Source organism: Pleurodeles waltl, chromosome 5, assembly GCF_031143425.1.
Source record: "Pleurodeles waltl isolate 20211129_DDA chromosome 5, aPleWal1.hap1.20221129, whole genome shotgun sequence".
NCBI classification, from domain to species: domain Eukaryota; kingdom Metazoa; phylum Chordata; class Amphibia; order Caudata; family Salamandridae; genus Pleurodeles; species Pleurodeles waltl.
In genome coordinates this window covers 1,488,099,005-1,488,117,265 of record NC_090444.1, presented here as the reverse complement: position 1 = coordinate 1,488,117,265, position 18,261 = coordinate 1,488,099,005, and the positions used below count along the sequence as shown (strand labels likewise).

Sequence of the window (18,261 nt, the reverse complement as noted above, 5' to 3'; positions counted from 1 at the left end):
AGGGGACACATCAGATGTGGATTGACTACGCCATCCTAATTTTTGCAAACATAATGTTCCACATGTCCGGGTAGCGACACTTCCAAGATCTTCATTCGGTTTGGGTGCCAATACTATAAGGGCTTCACCTTGTATTTCTAATGGGACTTCCAATTCAGCTCCTGATGTTGATACTTGTACGCCAGTTTGCAGCACTATATCAAGGAAATTACTGTCTTGGAATGTGGCTGGCATCAAGAGCAAATTATCTGATCCGGACTGGGGGCTTATGTTGAATCTTTTTCCATATGTATGTTTCAGGAAACTTGGTCTACGGATTGTGTGTATAGGCAAGGCTATTGTTGTTTTACTAAAAAGGCGACTCAGTCCTCTAGGGGAAGGGCGATTGGGGGTCTATGCACTTGGGTCAAGCTGGCTGAGGTGGGCAGGGTAAAGGAAATCGCTGTCGACTCTTGCGACATTCTTGCAATAGCAATATGGCCTATCACAGGTACTCCAGTGTTATGTATTCATATTTATAACAGGCCAGGTCCTTCTAACCATCAGTCTGAAACTATTCATCTGTTGCACAATCTTTTATCTGACCTTTATTTTAAATACTGTGTTATTATTGCAGGTGATTTTAACGCCTAAATTGAATTCGATTCAGCTTTTGCCGAGTCTATCCAGGCTGAAGATGAAGTATGGAATCTCCCCCCGCGTTTAACCCAACCAGTGTCATGTACTCCTTCCCCTAGGGTGTTGCAGATAATAGACCTTGTAGTAACATATGGCCTTCGTTTTGGAAATGGTCGATTTTCAATTGACAACCTTGTCAGACCCACCTTCTACAGAGGCCACTACAGCAGCACTCTGGATTACGTTATTTTTGATCTGCGAGTCTGGCATTTTATAATCAATGTAGAGGTGGGTTCTCGGTGCACTAGTGACCATGCACCTTTACAAATTGAATATAACGCAACTCTTTTTTTAGGGCTCACTCCACCTCATGTTTCGGATGCTCCCAATGACTGGCTGAAATTATCCAGCAATAGGCGCGTGGTGAGATGGTCTTCGTTTTTGAAATCCAATCTGCTTAATGATAAGCTCTGCGACTTAGTTTCCTGCCACCAGCTTTTTGATGACTTTACTGTCCTATCTCCCTCAGAAGTTATGTCCTTTCATGTGGCTCTTTTTGTGGATCTTAAGGAGCTTTTAACTAAACCTCCCTCAACCCAAAACAATTCTTCTTTGCCTAATTGTAAGTTGTTTGATAAGGAGTGTCGGGAGGCCAAGAGCCTTTTGTCTAAAGCTTTAAAGCTAAAGAGCCGGGATGCCATTACACATGCGAGAAGAAACTATGCAAGTCATCTAAACTTAAATATGAGGAAAAAATCTATGGGAGTGTCTGGTGGAGGCGGCTAGTGCCCGTGATCTCAAACTTTTCTGGACCTTGGTCTCACGTAGAGACCCCACCCTTTCACCTATTCCTGAATGCCACATTGATGCAGAAACTTGGCTCTCCCACTTTCGGGAACTCTATGGGTCCGGCACCGATTCGAACAACACTCCTACTGATTCTTTATTGTGCCTCCCCCCTGTGCCGCCCTTTAGCCTAAAGGAAACAGAGCTGGCAATTCGTGCTCAAAGAACAGGGAAGGCTCCTGGCTCAGACAGTGTTCCATCGGACTTGTATAAATCAGACTTATCTGTTTGGACCCAGTACATCAATAGGTTATCGAATATTGTTCTGACAACTCGATCTTACCCAGACTCGTGGAAGGTGGCTATTATTGTCCCCATACACAAAAAAGGTGATAAGAGTTCCCCTGGGAACTACAGACTGATTAGTCTATTAGATAACCTGCAAAAAATATTCTCCTTCCAGTTGTTATCCAGATTAAAATACTGGATAACAAAAAATCAGGTTTTAAGCCATCTCCAGGCTGGATTTCGGGACAAGGTTAGTACCATCGATCAGGTCTTCCGATTTACTACCATAAAGTGGAAGACCGTAGACGCAGAAAACAGCCATTTATTTGTGGCCTTTGTTGATTTTAAATCTGCGTTTGACCTTGTCCCGCGTGCCAAGCTTTGGGAGGTCCTGAGCAATATTGGAGTTCCGGGTTCTCTGATTAATATTATCAAAGATCTTTATTCTGATAACTATGCCAGAGTTCGCTGGGGTTCGGCTGGCGACCTGACCCCAGCTTTTCCTACAACACGAGGTGTGAGGCAGGGGTGCGTTCTTGCGCCTACCCTATTCTTATTGTTCATTAATGCATGTATCCCATACCTTTTAGATTGTTATGGCGATGCCCCGAATTTGGGTGGGCAGAAGTTCCCCTGTCTTCTGTTTGCAGATGACACCCTGTTACTCTCACGAACTGCCATGGGCCTTTCCAGATTGCTCTCCCGATTTTTGGAGTTTTGCAAGGACCATGGATTGGAAATCAACTCAGCAAAAACTAAATATATGGTCTTTGGGGACAATAGGTGCAAAATGAAGAGCCCGGTATACCTAGATGGCGCTCCCTTGGAAAGAGTGGGCACATTCGACTATTTAGGTATCAAATTGGAAGACTCACACCTTTGGCATGCACACCGCCAGAAATCTTTATTGCGCCAGAAGCAAAGGGTGGGTGGCATCGTAAGATTTGCTTCTAGATCTCCCAAATTTGCAATCTCTCCCGCCCTCGAAATATATAAATCTCAAGCCCAGGGGGGGGCCCTATATGGTGCCGAACTTTGGGGCCATTGCAACCTGGTGGATTCGGCAAGGGCGGAAAATCAATTTTTGAAACTGTTGTTAAAAGTTCCCTCTAGTACTCCATCTCTGCCCATCCGTATGGATTTAAATCTTTTTTCTATTTCGCAGATTGCGGTCTTAAGGCCCTTGCTATATTGGATCCGGCTTTGGTCAACAGACGCCCTTTCTCCATTTCGCTGTGGGCTTCTCAAACTGGTGGGCAGCAACACTATTAGCAAAACGAAATGGTGTGCCTATGTCAAAGAGTCCTTAATCCATCTAGGTTTAGGGTCATATTGGTTGGACCCATTTTCCATTCCTAAAAATGCTGTGCAGTTACTGAAGGATGGTTTTTAGCATAGCGTTCAGATTGTGCAATTTACTAAGATTGTCCCGCTGTCTATGTCTGATAGTTATTTATCAATCAAATGCCACTACGAATTTGAGCCTTTCATGGATATAGCACTATCCCCATTTGTGCGAGCTCTCTTTGTTAGATTCAGAATAGGGTCCCTCCCTCTGTGCTCCTTAACGTACAAATGGCTTTGTCCCACTAATACATCCAAGCTTTGTCCGATGGGTTTTCAACGTGAAGAGTCTATTTCACATGTTCTCTTTTATTGCTATGCATATCATAAACAAAGAGCTTTTGGGATCATTCCGCTTTGCAAATCTATAGGCGCCAGGTCCTATCTTCATGTTGAGAGAATTTTAAAATCTGATTCATCTGTCCAGGTAGTTTTACCAGTGGCAAAATTTCTCGAAACAATCTGGTGCCTTAGATTAGCAATTTTAAAGAACAAGACTGGGTAGCTAATTTTTAGATTTATGCATGCATATTTATTGACTTTTGATGTCTGATTTTAGTATTCAATTTTTAGTATAAAGACATTGCCCATATTATTGAACATCTATGGGCGCAGGGAATAGGGTACTTGTTGAGTGGAACATTCCATTTTTAGGAGACATATATTTTGATTATTCTGTTTGGATTTTAACTTCCTTTTATCTTTTTCAAATTCTTTATTGTGCTTATATTTTTAGTGTTCTACCAATCTTAAAAATCGAAACATTTTGATGTTTGTACTGTACTTTTATGGTATGTTTTTACTTACCGAAATAAAGTTAAATGATGGAATACCTTTTCAGATGCTAAATTGTAGGTGAGACGCCACAACAAGGGGCATGGGTGAGGATTAAAAGAAAGGAGGAGAAAGGGAAGTGTATGGAGGCTAACAAAGAGAAGAGAATGAAGATTTATAAAGAAAACAGACAGCGCTGGAAAAAAAAAGGGACCTTGTCCAGCTCATTATGTGCCCCTCTACACCTAAACGCCCTGAGTCCTGGCCCAGCTCGCCCATCCCAAGGCTGATCCTGGTTGATGTGTTTGTGAAAAAGAAGATACAGGAGGTATGCATTACTGAGCACTTTGGGTTGTGTGCTTCCTTAAGCATTAACTCATATGAGGCACTGCATAGCACTATTACCAGAAGGTGTTACAATGCTGCAGGCAGTGTTTGCAAGTGCATATTGTTTTACATTTGGAGGGAGACTTGGTGCCATGACATTCCAGGGTTCCCCAAGTATGCTATTAAAGCTGGTTTAAGCACCTGAGATGGTAAATATGGAAGTTCTTACCTGCTTTTGTACCTGCCCTGGATTTTGCAGGAGATGTCACAGCACTTATTAAGCTGCACAACGATGTCCCTTTCTTGTTTAACTTCTGGACTTCTGGTGCCTTTGCGGTCCATTCTTCAAGCAATACCTACAATAATAAAAAAGCACATAACACACAAGTTGTTGCATTTTAAGGGCAAAACAAGTTAATATTCCTTTGGACAGAAATCAGTGCACTCCAGAGTGACTGATAACAAAGAAGTAATGGAGCACACTTCTAAAGAGAAGGGAACACAAGGTAACTCAAAACGCACCTCAATCCCAGCAAACACAAAGACACACGTCTGCTGATCAGGATGTGGATGCATCACGTCCTGAGAGTGAGTGTGGCTGAATCAGTGAGTGAGCCAGTCAGCTAGGGAATGACTATGCAAGTCAGTGAGGGAGTAACTAGCTGAGTTCATAGATGAGAGAAATAAAACTAGCAGTATGTAAGAACGAGTTAATGTCTCTTCATATTACGTAAATATTTCTGAGGATACGAACTGAATGTATTGTTAAAGGAAACTAGCTCATCTGAATTTAATGACTGCATATAAAAGATGTGCTCTGATGAATTTTTTTGGATACCAGGAGAATATATTATTCGGATATTATTTTCTCTTTGGCTTTTTTAAATTCATCTGTAACGCAGCAGATATTGTTTTTAAATCTGTTATTTTTCCATTTTGAAGTTACCATACCCGCATTTTACTTACAGCTTTTAGCACAGTTATAATACAATAGTGCCTACGATATAATAAGTGCTTTAGCAGTTTAACCTAACATTAATCTCGGGTAAGCCAGCAAGTATCATAGGGCAGTAGTTCACCAGCATTTTTTCAAGTTAATGTGATGTGGTACACAAAAACATAAGACTACACATGATACATGACACACACAAGATCTTCACACCAGTTGTGTTATGTTGATTTAGCTTATATCGTGCACAAATCACCTTGGGAGGGGTATCTCGGCGTCATATGCCATACAGACCACAGACATAGAGAAATGCAAGAAATTCAAACAGCGCAGTCTTGAGCAATTTCCTAAATTTGATGTGATCCGGGCACCAGTGAATATGGAAGGGAAATGCATTCCAATAGAGGGGGCTAGGTAGAAAGGGACCTGCCCCTGATAAGGACTTTCTGATCCATCGACTAGTAAGCAACATTTTATCACTAGAGCGCAAGGCTCTTACTGGGTGATAGTGAGTGAGCATGGAGGTTAAATAACAAGGCCCTCTTCCAGTCAGCAACTTGTGTGTAAGACAACAAATTTTTTAAATCATTTTCTTCTGGATAGGCAACCAGTGAAGAGCGCGCAAAAGGGGAGAAGATGCTGTTCTAGCGGGAAGATAAATGAGGCGCGCAGCAGTATTGTGTACAACTTGTAAGTCTCATTTGAAGAAGCCAGTAAGACATTTACATAATCCAAATGACTTATGACCAGCGCTCGAACCAATGATTTTCTTACTGAAAGTGGAATGAGCTGGAGGACCCTTCTCAACAGTCGTAACATTTGGAAACAGATTCCGGCAGTGTTAAGAATTGGTTCTTTTATTGTGAGGGACACCTAGCTTCTTAACCTGTTTTGGGCTTGGGGTAGGACCAAGTTCTGAAGGCCACCAATCACGAGCCCATAGCTCTTGGGCCTTCCCAGACAGCATAAGCTCTGTTTTGCCAGCATTCAACTGGAGACAATTATCAGTCTTCCAAGCAGCAAAAGCTCTCAATCCTGATGAAAAACACTCTTTAACATTGATCAAATCATTATTGCAGATTAGTAGCTGTGTATCACCTGCTATTCACAGGAGCCTCTGTGTTGGGTTCGGACCAAGTACCCAAAAGGACATCGGTGAGGGCTTCACTAAAGGGCAAAAGGGGTCCTGATGTGGAAGCCCCAGGCTGAAGCACCTCCGTCAGGAGATTGGACCTGACATCTACAGTAGGAAGCTCAAGGCCTAGGACCTCAGCTTCCCTACTGACCACCATACCATAAGTTGCTCCCTCCGCCATAGCCACGGTAGAAGGAGACAGCATGCCAGCATCTGGAGACGTATCCAGACCACTGGCATTGCCCAATTCCTGAGCCCAGTCCAAAGATGGGTCATCCTGGTATTCATAAATGTCCAGGGACTCCTCCATTCCCTCCCCGAACTCGTACCCATAGGAAAAAGGGTGCGAATCCAACCTGGATCGAATAGGCCCCATCAAAGACAAAGGCGGCGTCGGCTGACGCTGCTCCGACTCTGACTCGTCGGGGATAAGGATTGGGTCGACGTCAGGAGCATCAACAATCGACCCAGCGCCGGGGAAGGTCTCAAGGGTGTGACCGGTGTGGATCCGCGAACCGAAGCCGCCGGCGCGGAACCCGAAGGCCCCTCAACTGAACCTCTTGGGCCCGAAGGCACTGTATCGGGGTCGGTCCGCCCAAAGATGAATCACATGGCCTCACAGAACTCTTTAATTTGGGCTGGGGTCGCTCCAACTCCAGGAAACTCAGGGAAGCGCAGAGCAGACCCAGACGCAGGCTCCGAGGACGGAGGCCTTGAGCGTCGACAATCTTCCCGTGTCACGTCAGCCGAGCGACGGGACAAAGTCGGAGAGCGATAGGACCTCTTCGACTTCTTCTTACCTGCACCCGAAGATTTAAAAGAAGACGAGTGGTGATGGCTTCGCAAACGGTCTCAAGACCTTCCTCTCGATTGAGACCGGGACTTACGCGGAGTCGAGTGCCGGGCCACCATAAGTTTGAGGGACCGCTCCCTCAAGACCTTCGGGTGCATTTCCCAGCACTCAGAGCACGACTTTAGGTCGTGGTCGTGGTCGAGACACCACAGACAAACCCCATGCAGATCCGTCGGAGTCCTCGCACGGCTGGAAACCGGTCTTCGGGGACATCCTCGACGCACCAAATATCTCACAAAAACTCGACAAAACAATCGAAGTCGGTCAAAAAGAGACCAGGATAGCTCTTCTCCGGGTCAGCGTGTGGCGCAGAAAGAAAAGAACTGATGTCACTGCGCAAGGATGGCATCTATATACTACCTCCGACGTCATCACGGCGGGAGCGGCACCCACGGAGTCGACCGACGCCACCTACCGACGCGCAAGGGTATTGCTCGAAGAAAAATCTCCGGATCCAGTCTGACACCTGGGGGAAATTCTAAGGTAAGGAATCTGCAACTAGAAGTCTCTATCAGATTGGTCAACGCAGTGGAAAACAATACATTCATTAATTTCTCCAGACATATGTCAAAAAGCGGTGCATGCGTCAAAAAGCGGCACAAATGCAGCGCTAAAAAAGTATGAATATGGGCCTGAGTGTCAACTTCTAAGATGGCTGCTGCAGATCTCATCGTGAGGTCTGTTAGCTCCGCAAATCCTCTGCAGCATGAAATATACACATTTTTTTAGGGTTAATTTCTCAAAAACTATTGAACGGATTTACATCAAATCACAAAAAGCATGCTTTCTGGACCAAGATCTAACTTTCTGATAAATTTGGGGTAATTCAGTTTTTGCAGTATTGCTGTTTCATTTTCCTATGGAAAAATGAATGGGGAAAATGTGTTATGTCAAATGGCGCAAAAGTGATAAGCAAACCAAAAAATGCTTTTCTTATTAATGAGTGTACTGGGTTAATTTTATCCACTTACCATGCGTGGTAATGGCATATGTGGCAAAGACATCTGTGTGGTAAAGGCTGCATGGAAAACGCATGCATGGTAAAGGCATGCATTGTAATGTCATGCATTTACAACACATTACATGGTATCATTCTGAATCTACTCTTTCAGAGTGCAGTTGGGTATTCTAAGTTTATGTCTAGTCTGCTTCAGACAATTCTCTACCAATATTGCCTACCTATTTTATTCTTAATGATTCAAATAATACTTTTGCGTCTACAACATTTTTCCATGCAACATTGTAATGCTTTTTAATTTTTCTTGACGTTCCATGTGTCAGCAGTGACCGAAGCACGAAGGGTTGCAGAGACTCTTCCACTATTATCTCTTAAGTATTTTGGAAGTCCCTTCCTAATGTACCATATGTCAGAAACTGCTCCCATGGTAAGTGGATAGCGTGGGTAAGGTTCTCAAAGGTGAAGTGTTCAAAGTTTTTGAAGAGATCACTTATATTCAAGACTCCCACTTCAGAACACTTTCTAGTATTCACCACCTCTCTGAACTTTGGGTAACACAAAAGTCGTAGGTCTGGTGTGCAAGCCTCTCAATTACCAGTGCCGGTAATAAAAATTCACCAGCAGTACCTGACGGCGCTTAGAAGACTGAGACATCCGAATGGTGCATTTCTCCACTGAAACTATGCCTCGGGCGGTGGAGGGTTGGAGGGGGGTGGATTCCCTTGAGTATATGTTGTAAATAATGGGCCTCCTCAATGCCTCCAATCCACAAAGCACCACTTCACCTATTGGAGCTGCATAGCCAGGTAATCATGTTCATAGGGCCTGATTTCGAACTCGGCAGATGGGTTACTCTGTCACAACGGTGACAGATATCCTGTCCGCTGAAATATAAATCCTATAGGATATAACGGGATTTATATTTCAGCAAATGGGAAATCAAACACAGTTGTGATGAAGTTACCCATCCGCCTTGATCTATATCAGGCCGATAGACTAGTGCCCCAATTCACACTCAGTGATCAGCAGCTGCAATTTACGCAGTGCACACATTTGCCTAAACCTCCGCACCTCCCAAATTAAGTCAGTCATCAGCATGTTTAATGCCCTGAATGTAGACTGAAGTAATTTTACAGTTATATTAACAAAGTAATAGGGAAAGGGAGGGAGCAGGACTATTGTGGATAATGTAATACGACCAGTCGCCAAACGTGAGATGCAACTTCAGAAGGTCAAATCACCCTGTGACAGTCACAGGTCCTCAATTATTTTAGTCATATCACAGTATATTTTCACCCCAAAATACTTAAAAGTTTCTGTTTATCATTTCATGGTATTTCAGGTTGTTCCACTTTACTCAATGCTGTAACTGTACATATTGGGGATAGAAATGGTATTTTCTATATTAACTTTAAGACCTGATAATTTGCCAAGTACCGATAAATCACACTGGGATTCATCTGTGGCACTACAAAGGTACAAAAGCATGGAGTGAAATAGAAGGTATATATCCATGGGGTTCAATAACTCAACATTCCTTCCTCATCAGGGCAGCTACTGGCTCTACTGCCAAAATGCAGACAGTCGTGACTTATTCACATTCGCACTGGAAAAGGCACACAACTTATTTGACCATTTTGAACTCAAACCATTGGGCTTGTATAGATGAGTCTAATCCAGCTCCAACATGTATGCATTCTATTTCCCTGAGAACTCTGAATAAGTAATCCCAGATCAAGTGTTCAGATTAGGGACAAAGCCATATTGATCTAGATGCACTGAATACTATACCTACCAAGAAATCCTGATACACTAATCACTTACATTTACCACCAAGACTAATTGGTGCTTGGGGGGATGGCCACCATACCTGGCTTCCTTAACATGGGGGCAAGTGACAGCGCTCTTTGCAATGATCTACATATCCAGTTGCTGTGGGGCCATTAAATCTTGATATTTTTCATAAAATGTGTATGGTAGTCCATGGCGTTTTACCCTTTGCTATGCCTCTAATCACATTCTTAAGCTCCCACTCCATAACTGGAGAGTCTACCTCTCCAGCCTGGAGTATGGTTAATTTGCTGGTGTTACATATCTTTGCACTGAAGCCAGTGCTGTCATTGCATACTTCAGCTGTCTGAGGTACTCAGCAAACATGGTAGAATCTCTGCCTGTGAATCTCTGCACTAGACTGTCAGGAGTGAAAATATTGGGTTTCAAGGTGTTTTCCTTTTGATCAATCAGGCGAGCAGACGATCAACCTGTCCCCCTCATCATGCTGTCTATCTATGTACTCTTGGAAGGAAAATGTTACTTACCCAATAGACATCTGTTCGTGGCATGTAGTGTTATGTGTTGCATAAGTCTGCCATCTAGTGTTGGGCTCGGAGTGTTATAAGTTGTTTTTCTTTGAAGAATATTTTTGAGTCACGAGATCAGGTGACTCCTCCTCTTGGTGATACTGCATATGGGCATTGAGTCCTTTGTTAGATTGTTTTCCCACAGGCGGGTGAAGTTAAGAGTGTGCATATGTATATGTAGGTAGATAGTAAGTAAAAGAGAGAGATGTCCATGCAATGTATAAACATATTTACAATAGATTGTTCTACAACAACCACAGGCTTCCAGGGAGGAGAGAGGGCGCATGTGAATCTACAGCACTACATGCGATGAACAGATGTCTACTGGGTAAGTAACATTTTCCGTTTGATAGCATGTGTAGCTGTAGATACATATGCTTTGCATAGACTGTAAAACAGTCCTCTCCCAAATAAGCGGTGGATAACCTGTAGGAGTTGGAGTAGCTTGAAATAATGTCCTAAGTACTGCATGTCCAACATTCGCTTGTTGGTGAGCTAGGAAATATACACAGTAATGTTTAGAAATTGTGTGTGGTGTAGACCATGTACCAGCTTTACATACATCTGCTATTGGTATGTTCCCTAAAAATGCCATTGAAGCTCCTTTTTTCTAGTAGAATGTGTTTTAGGAGCTAGTGGTAGCTGTCTTTTAGCTTTAAGATAGCATGTCTGAATACACTTTACCATTCATCTAGCTAACCCAATTTTTAAACAGGATTACCTTTGTGAGGTTGTGAAAAAGCTACAAACAGTTGTTTCAATTTCCTAAAGTCTTTTGTTCTGTCGATGTAATACATGAGAGCTCTTTTAACATCAAGGATATATAGAGCTCTTTCAGCGACTGAATCTGGTTGTGGAAAGAAGACTGGTAATTCCACTGAATGATTAATATGAAAAGGTGAAAATACCTCAGGTAGGAACTTTGGATTTGTTCTAAGGACTATTTTGCCCTTATGAATTTGGAAGAAAGGTTCTCCTAAAGTGAACACTTGAATTTCACTAACTCTTCTTAAAGAAGGTATGGCTACTAAAAAACAACCTTCCATGAGAGTAAAGTGCAAGAATGCATGAGTTCAAATGGTGGACCCATAAGTCTTGTGAGTACAATATTAAGATTCCATTTAGGAGTGGGAGGAACTCTAGGTGGAATCTCTTAAGGCCCTCCATGAATACTTTGATGACAGGAATTCTAAATAAAGAAAGATGTAGTCTATTTTGAAAGTAAGCAGCTTTGGTCGCTAAATGAAGCCTAATAGAAGAGTATACTAGATTTGCTTTTTGTGAGTGTAACAAATAGCATACAATGTCTTGCACTGAAGCCTTAAGCGGATCAATATGTTTGGGGTGACAATATTATACAAAACATTTCCATTTAGCAGCATAACATTGTCTAGTTGTGTGTTTGCGTGCTTCTTTCAGAATAGTCATACATTCAGATGGAAGCTGTAAGTAACCAAATCCTATGACCTTAGGAGCCATATCGCAAGATTGAGTGTGCTGGCATTTGGATGTCTGATTTGGCCTTTTCTTTGAGTCAACAGATCTGCTCTGTTTGGAAGCTTGTGATGTGGTACTACAGACAGATCCAAAAGTGTTGCATACCAATGCTGAGGTGCCCATGTGGGGGCAATGAGAATCATAGTGAGTGAAGTCTCTTTGAGTTTGCATATCAGAAATTAAATGAGTGTGAGAGGCAGAAAAGCGTAAACAAATATCCCTGTCCAATTTACCATATAGCACTGCCCTTGGACTAAGAGTGTGGGTATCTGGATGCAAAGCTTTGGCATTTTGAGTTTTCTTGTGTGGTGAAGAGATCTATGTCTGGTGTTTCCTATAGTTGAAAGTACTTTTGAATTAATTGTGGGTGAATTTCCCATTCGTGGACTTATTGCGGAGTCCTGCTTAATAGGTTCACTAGTTGATTGTCCATTCCAGGGAGATACGCTGCCAGTAGTTGAATGCGATTGGGAATTGCCCACTTCCAAATTGACATAGCTAGAAGAGACAATTAAGATGACTGTGTTCCTCACCTGTTTTTGCAGATAATACACTGATGTCATGTTGTCTGTACGTATTAATACTACCTTGTGTGAGATTTGTGTCAGAAATGCTTTAAGAGCTAGGAAGACAGCTAGTAATTCAAAGTAATTTATGTGATAAGTCTGTTGGATGGAATCCCATTTCCCTTATATGGTGAGGTTGTTGGACTGAGCTCCCCAATCTATCTGTGAGGAACGGGGTCCTGAAAGGGCCGCCCTTTTGAGAGGTTGGTGTGATTCCACCATTGCAGAAAGTGGTGAGTCTGGCGGTATAGCAACACTAGATTCTAAAGTTGACCCTATGACTGATACTACTGTTGGGAAAGACACAGCTGCAGTAGCCGCATGTGCAGTCTTGCATGTGGAACTATGGCTATACAGTAAGCCATCATTCCTAATAGTTTCATCACTAACTTCACTGAATAAGATTAGATTGTGAGAAGCTTGAATTCTTATTGGGTTTGGATATGCTAATACTGACTGAGTGTTCAGAGTTGCTCCCAGATACAGCTGTGTTTGTGATGGCTGCAGGTGGGATTTGATGTAGTTGATTGTGAATCCCAAACTGTGTAGAAGATCTACAATGTACCGAGTGTGTTGCTGACAAGTGTGAATTGTATTGGCCAGTCATCTAGATATGGGAACACATGTATGTGTTGTCTTCTTAGGAATGCTGCAACTACTGCTAGACATTTGGTGAACACCCTTGGTGCTGTTGTTACCCCAAATGGAAGTACCTTGAATTGGTAGTGCTTTCCTGCAATGGCAAATCTTAGGTATTTGCGATGTGCTGGATGTATAGGAATATGGAAATAGGCATTCTTGAGGTCTAATACTGTCATGTAATCCCCTTGATGTAGGAGGAGAATAACATCTTGCAGAGTGACCATATGAAAATGTTCTGAAAGAATGTATTGGTTGAGAGGCCTGAGATCTACAATTGCTCTTAATGAGCAGACTTTTTTTGGTATGATGAAGTATAGTGAATATACTCCTGATCCTTGTTGGGATATAGGTACTGGCTCTATGACCCCTTTGAGCAGGAGGGAGTGTACCTCCTCTTTCAGTAGAGTGAGATGGTTTTGAGGGAGTTTGTGTGAGCAAGGGGTAATGTTTGGCAGAGAGGAAATGAGTTCCAGACAATAGCAATGTTGGATAATTGACAGAAGCCACTGGTCTGTAGTGATGTTGGGCCATTGCGGATAAAAGTTTAGCAGTCTTCCTCCCACAGGAGATATGTGCATTGTGGGGATGTTCAGGAAGCCACTGCTTGGTTGAAGTAGAGGAACCTCTGGAAGCGGATGCTTTCCCTCTTCCTATATTATTGGATCCTCTATACGAACCTCTAAACGATCCTCTTGTATAAAAATGTGAGGTCTGTTTTTGTTGTGAGGGTGTTGTCTCTGTAGCTGATGGTTTGAAGCCAACGAAAATTGCCTCTAATGGGTGTGGTGTATAGTGCACCCATATCTTTAGCTGTCTCAGAATCTTTTTTGAGTTTTTCTATTGTTGTGTTCACCTCTGGACCGAACAGATGCTCCCTATGAAAGGGCATATTTAAGAAAGCTTGCTTTATTTCAGGTTTAAAACCTGAACATCTTAGCCAAGCATGCCTTCTAATCACCACACTGGTGTTAATCCCTCTTTCTGCTGCATCAGCTGCATCTGTAGCAGATCTAATAGCGTTATTAGATATAGTTTGCCCTTCTGTGACTAATTGTTGTCCCTGTTTTTGATGTTCCGGTGGAAGATACTGTAAAAGTTCTTCCATCTGGTCCCAGTGGACTCTATCATATCTTGCTAAGAGGGCGGGTGAGTTTGCTATCCTCCAGTAATCTGCGGCTTGGGAAGCTACCCTTATGACCTGCTGCATCTAACTTTTTGTTTTCCTTGTCTGTAGGAGGAGCATCTCCTGTGGACTGACTATTGGCCCTTTTCCTGGCTGCACTAATGACTATGGAATCAGGTGGTAAAGGAGCCCTGATAAAAACTGGATCTGAAGGTGCAGGTTTATATTTCTTATCCACCCTAGGTGAGATTATTCTGGCCTTGACTGGTTCTTTAAAAATGTCAGATGAATGTCTGAGCATGCCAGGAAGCATTGGAAGGCATTGGTATTCCTTATGTGAGCTTTTAATGTATTAAATAGAAAATGCCCCTTAATGTGATCTGTGTGCAGCTGAACATTATGGTAGGCCGCTGCCCTAGCTACAACCTGGCTATAGGCAGTGGTATCTTCTGGTAGAGATGGTCTGGCAGGATATAAATCTGGATCTTTTTAAAGAATGGGATCAGGGTCATATAGGTCGCATGGATCTGTCACTAAAATCAACCCTGTAAGGTGATGCTGAGGATATCTGTGGGGAAAACTGTGTGTCATATGTGGATGATAGTGGTGGTGGTGAAGTGGAAGGACGGAAAGAGAATGTGGTGGTGAAGGTTTATGTGGCTGTGTAGCCTTTTCTCTTTCCGTCTCTGTTGAGACATTCTTTGGTGGAGGCCCAGAATCTAAGGTCTCTGTAAAAAGTCATTTTTCTTTTAATAGTTGCAGGAAGAGAAGCAATTATCCTTCCTGTGTCCTTCTGAATATGAAGTTTGTGCTGTTTCGTGTCCAAAACCTCCGAAATAGGTTCTATATTTGATGAGTCTTCTGTAGCTGTACTGTGTTTGCTACTGATGGTTTTCGGTTCCAAAGACTTCAACATTGAGTGTTTGATTAGAACCGTAAGTGTCGGCTCCAAAAGTGGTATCAGTATTTTCGGCTCTGAGGTCTCAGATTTTCGGCTCTATACCAAAACAGCTGCAACAGTGTGTTTAGTTGGTACTGAATGCACTTTGGTCTTAGATATTCTTGGTGCCAAACCCGAAGGTTGGTCATCGGCTTTATTTTTTGACTCCGACAATGGCCCGAAGGCAGTGGAGGACCGATGACCAGTACAGAAGTCTTTTTTGACTGTCTTTGAGTGGTGTGACTTGGCAGGTGTAATCACGTACTGCGCTGAAGGTACCGACTGGCTGTCGACGTCGGAATCTTGATCGGAGTCTGAATCTCTGACAGATAAGGCTGTGTGCTGTCTCACCTCTTCCTGCTCGTGGTCCTCTTCGAAAGAGAGACTTCTGTCTTCTGTGGACTTGGCTGCCATCTCTAACTAACGCACTCTTCGGTCCCGGAGAGTCTTTTTGGATCAAAACGATCTACAGGCGTCGCAGGTCTCTTCTTGATGGTCGGGAGATAAGCAGATATTGCACACCAGATGCTGGTTCGGTGTATGGGAATTTGGCGTGACACCGAGGACAGAATCAAAACAGAGTTTGTTCCATCAGCCTGACTTTGAAGTAGGCTCGAAAGGGTGGAGCCTCCCATAATGGCGTAAAATAACCTGACGATCTAAATCGGATTGACTATAGAGTAGAAACTATACCATCACGTTTAGAAAAAGGTAGAATAGAGTTCAGAAGTAGCGAACCGAGATCCACTGGAATGAGAGGAAACACATCCGAACCCGACGGCGGAAAGAAAACAATCTAACAAAGGACTCAATGCCCATGTGCATTATCACCAAGAGGGGGAGAAACTCTAATTATTAAATGTGGAGTTCCTAGTTTTTGACCCATCCTGCTGTTGTGCCAATGCTTCCGGATAGGGTCGTTATATTTCACCTTCTATGTTCTTGAGCTCCCCATAAAGGACTTTCTTTGTTCCATGTATGGAATCAGTAAGGACTTTCTACACCACAACTTCAAGTGCTTCTCATCTCCTAGTACATCTTCCATAGAACTGCCATTTTCAAGTAGTTTCCAATTGCCACTCTCAATTCACCCCTGCACTGGGATGCTTTTCCTCATGTAATATGCAGTAGTAATGGCTAATAGTTTAAAACAGTGTTTCCCAGATTTATTTAGCTTCATTGACATGACCCAATAGATGTGTTGAGAAAAAAACTGATCAAGTTTCGCATCGAGATCATGAACTGGTGAACAGAGCGCTACACATCTGTAAGGTTCTATTTATTGTTCCATGACCTTATCATATCATTCTAGGTGTCAGCATATAGAAGGAAGGGAAACTACCTATCTATGCTGAGAATCACCGCACAAATTAAGTCCCATCCCTAAAGAACTATAATGTGTACCAGCTCAGTGATTTGATACCCGAGTTGATCAAAGAAGTCAGCTTGCATTGTGTTGAGGGCTTGATGCAGACACATATTAATGAATAACTTTCACAATGGACCTTAACCACTATGTAGTGACACTCTGAATCATTTTACTCTTCCAACATTTTTTGTCGGACTCCTGATCTAAGTCACAAGAACATTCCCTGGTGTACGATAAGTAGGGGCATGTTTCTGAAGACCCTTCCAATTGCTGTGGAGCTTCACTTCCTCCCATGTACAGGTGCATCACTTGTAGTACAGCAACGTCTGCTGACTACGATTTAGGTACAAGTTTATTTTGTATCTCTTAATGGGGTTGCCTCTCCCTACTACAGTCACAGTGAGGAATGTGTACTGTGTTTGTGTGTGACATCTGTGTCATTATGTGCGTAAGAACAACCTAGTCTCGTCGCTGTTACTTACACTTAGAGGTGGCAACCTCATCTGAAAATGGCAATTTTTTTGGTGTGTTGTTCCTGTTGTCCTACCCAGTCTTTAAGCTTGTCCACATCCTTCAAAGCATTTCAACTAGGTGAAGGGTACCTCACCCAGAAAAACACAAAACACTACATGAACATCTAAACTGAGAATTTTTAGACCTGTCAGCTCTTGTTGTGGTTTCCCCTCTCTTTTTGCTTCTGACCTCTAGTTTTTTTTTTATCCTGTGCTGAGTTTCGTTTTTGCTCGCTTTAGAACTCTGGCAAGTGTACCACTGCCACTGCTGACCAGTGGTAAAGTGCCAGTGCTCCCTGTGTAAATTGTATTGGTGATTTGTTTCTCCATGATTGGCATATTTGATCTACTAGTACGTCCTTAGTAAAGTGCAATTTGTGTGCCCAGGGCCTGCAAATCAAATGCTACTAGTGGGCCTGCTGCACTAGTTGTGCCACCCACAGCTAGCCCTGTAAACATGTCTCAGACCTGCCACTGCAGTGTCTGTGTGTGCACATTTAAACTGTCGTTTCGACCTAGCAAGTGCGCCCACTTGCCAGGCCCAAACTTTCCTTTTTACTTTATGTAAGTCACCCCTAAAGTACGTCCAAGGCAGCCCCATAGGCAGAGTGCAGTGTATTTAAAAGTAGGATATGTACTGGTGTGTTTTACATGTCCTGATAGTGAAATACTGCTAAGTGTGTTCACTATTGCAATGTCTCTCTCTTCCATAGCGTAACATGGGGATTGCCATTAAATATCTTTTAAGTGTAATTTCCCAATGGAAGCAGGTAGAGATCTGGAGTTTGGGGTGTCTGAAATCTCAACTTAAAAATACATATTTTGGTGAAGCTGGTTTTTGAATTTTAAGTTTGAAAATGCCACTTTTAGAAAGTGGGCATTTTCTTGCTTAACCATTCTGTGCCTCTGCCGGCCTGCTGAATACAGGTCTGGGTCAAGATGACAGTTGGGCTGTTTGTGCATTCACTCTAGACAGTCACACAAAAGGAGATGAGGTGTGCCCTACATATACTGATGGCCATTACCAGGCTGATGAGTATTCCTGAGCTAGAGTGGTGGGAGGAGCTGACACCAGCACCTGAATAGGGTTGTGCCTGTCCTCGTAGAAATCAAACTCCAACCCCCTAGACTGTGTCTGGAGCCAGGGCAGGGAAACAAAGGGTCTTGTGCACTACAAAGGCTTCTCTTTGAAGTTTGCCTACTTCAAAGACAGAAATGGA

General features: G+C 42.9%; 1 protein-coding gene across 9 annotated transcripts in view; it reads right to left on the bottom strand.

Annotated features, from left to right (window-relative positions):
- The window catches only part of DST (dystonin), a 1,789,835-nt gene that overhangs the window by 430,130 nt on the left and 1,341,444 nt on the right, over window positions 1-18,261 (bottom strand). For all 9 annotated transcript variants that reach the window (XM_069235771.1, XM_069235778.1, XM_069235775.1 and 6 more), the window contains one exon: window positions 4,367-4,493. In XM_069235771.1, coding sequence (XP_069091872.1) covers window positions 4,367-4,493 — 127 coding nt within the window. The remainder of the gene's footprint in view (window positions 1-4,366; window positions 4,494-18,261) is intronic.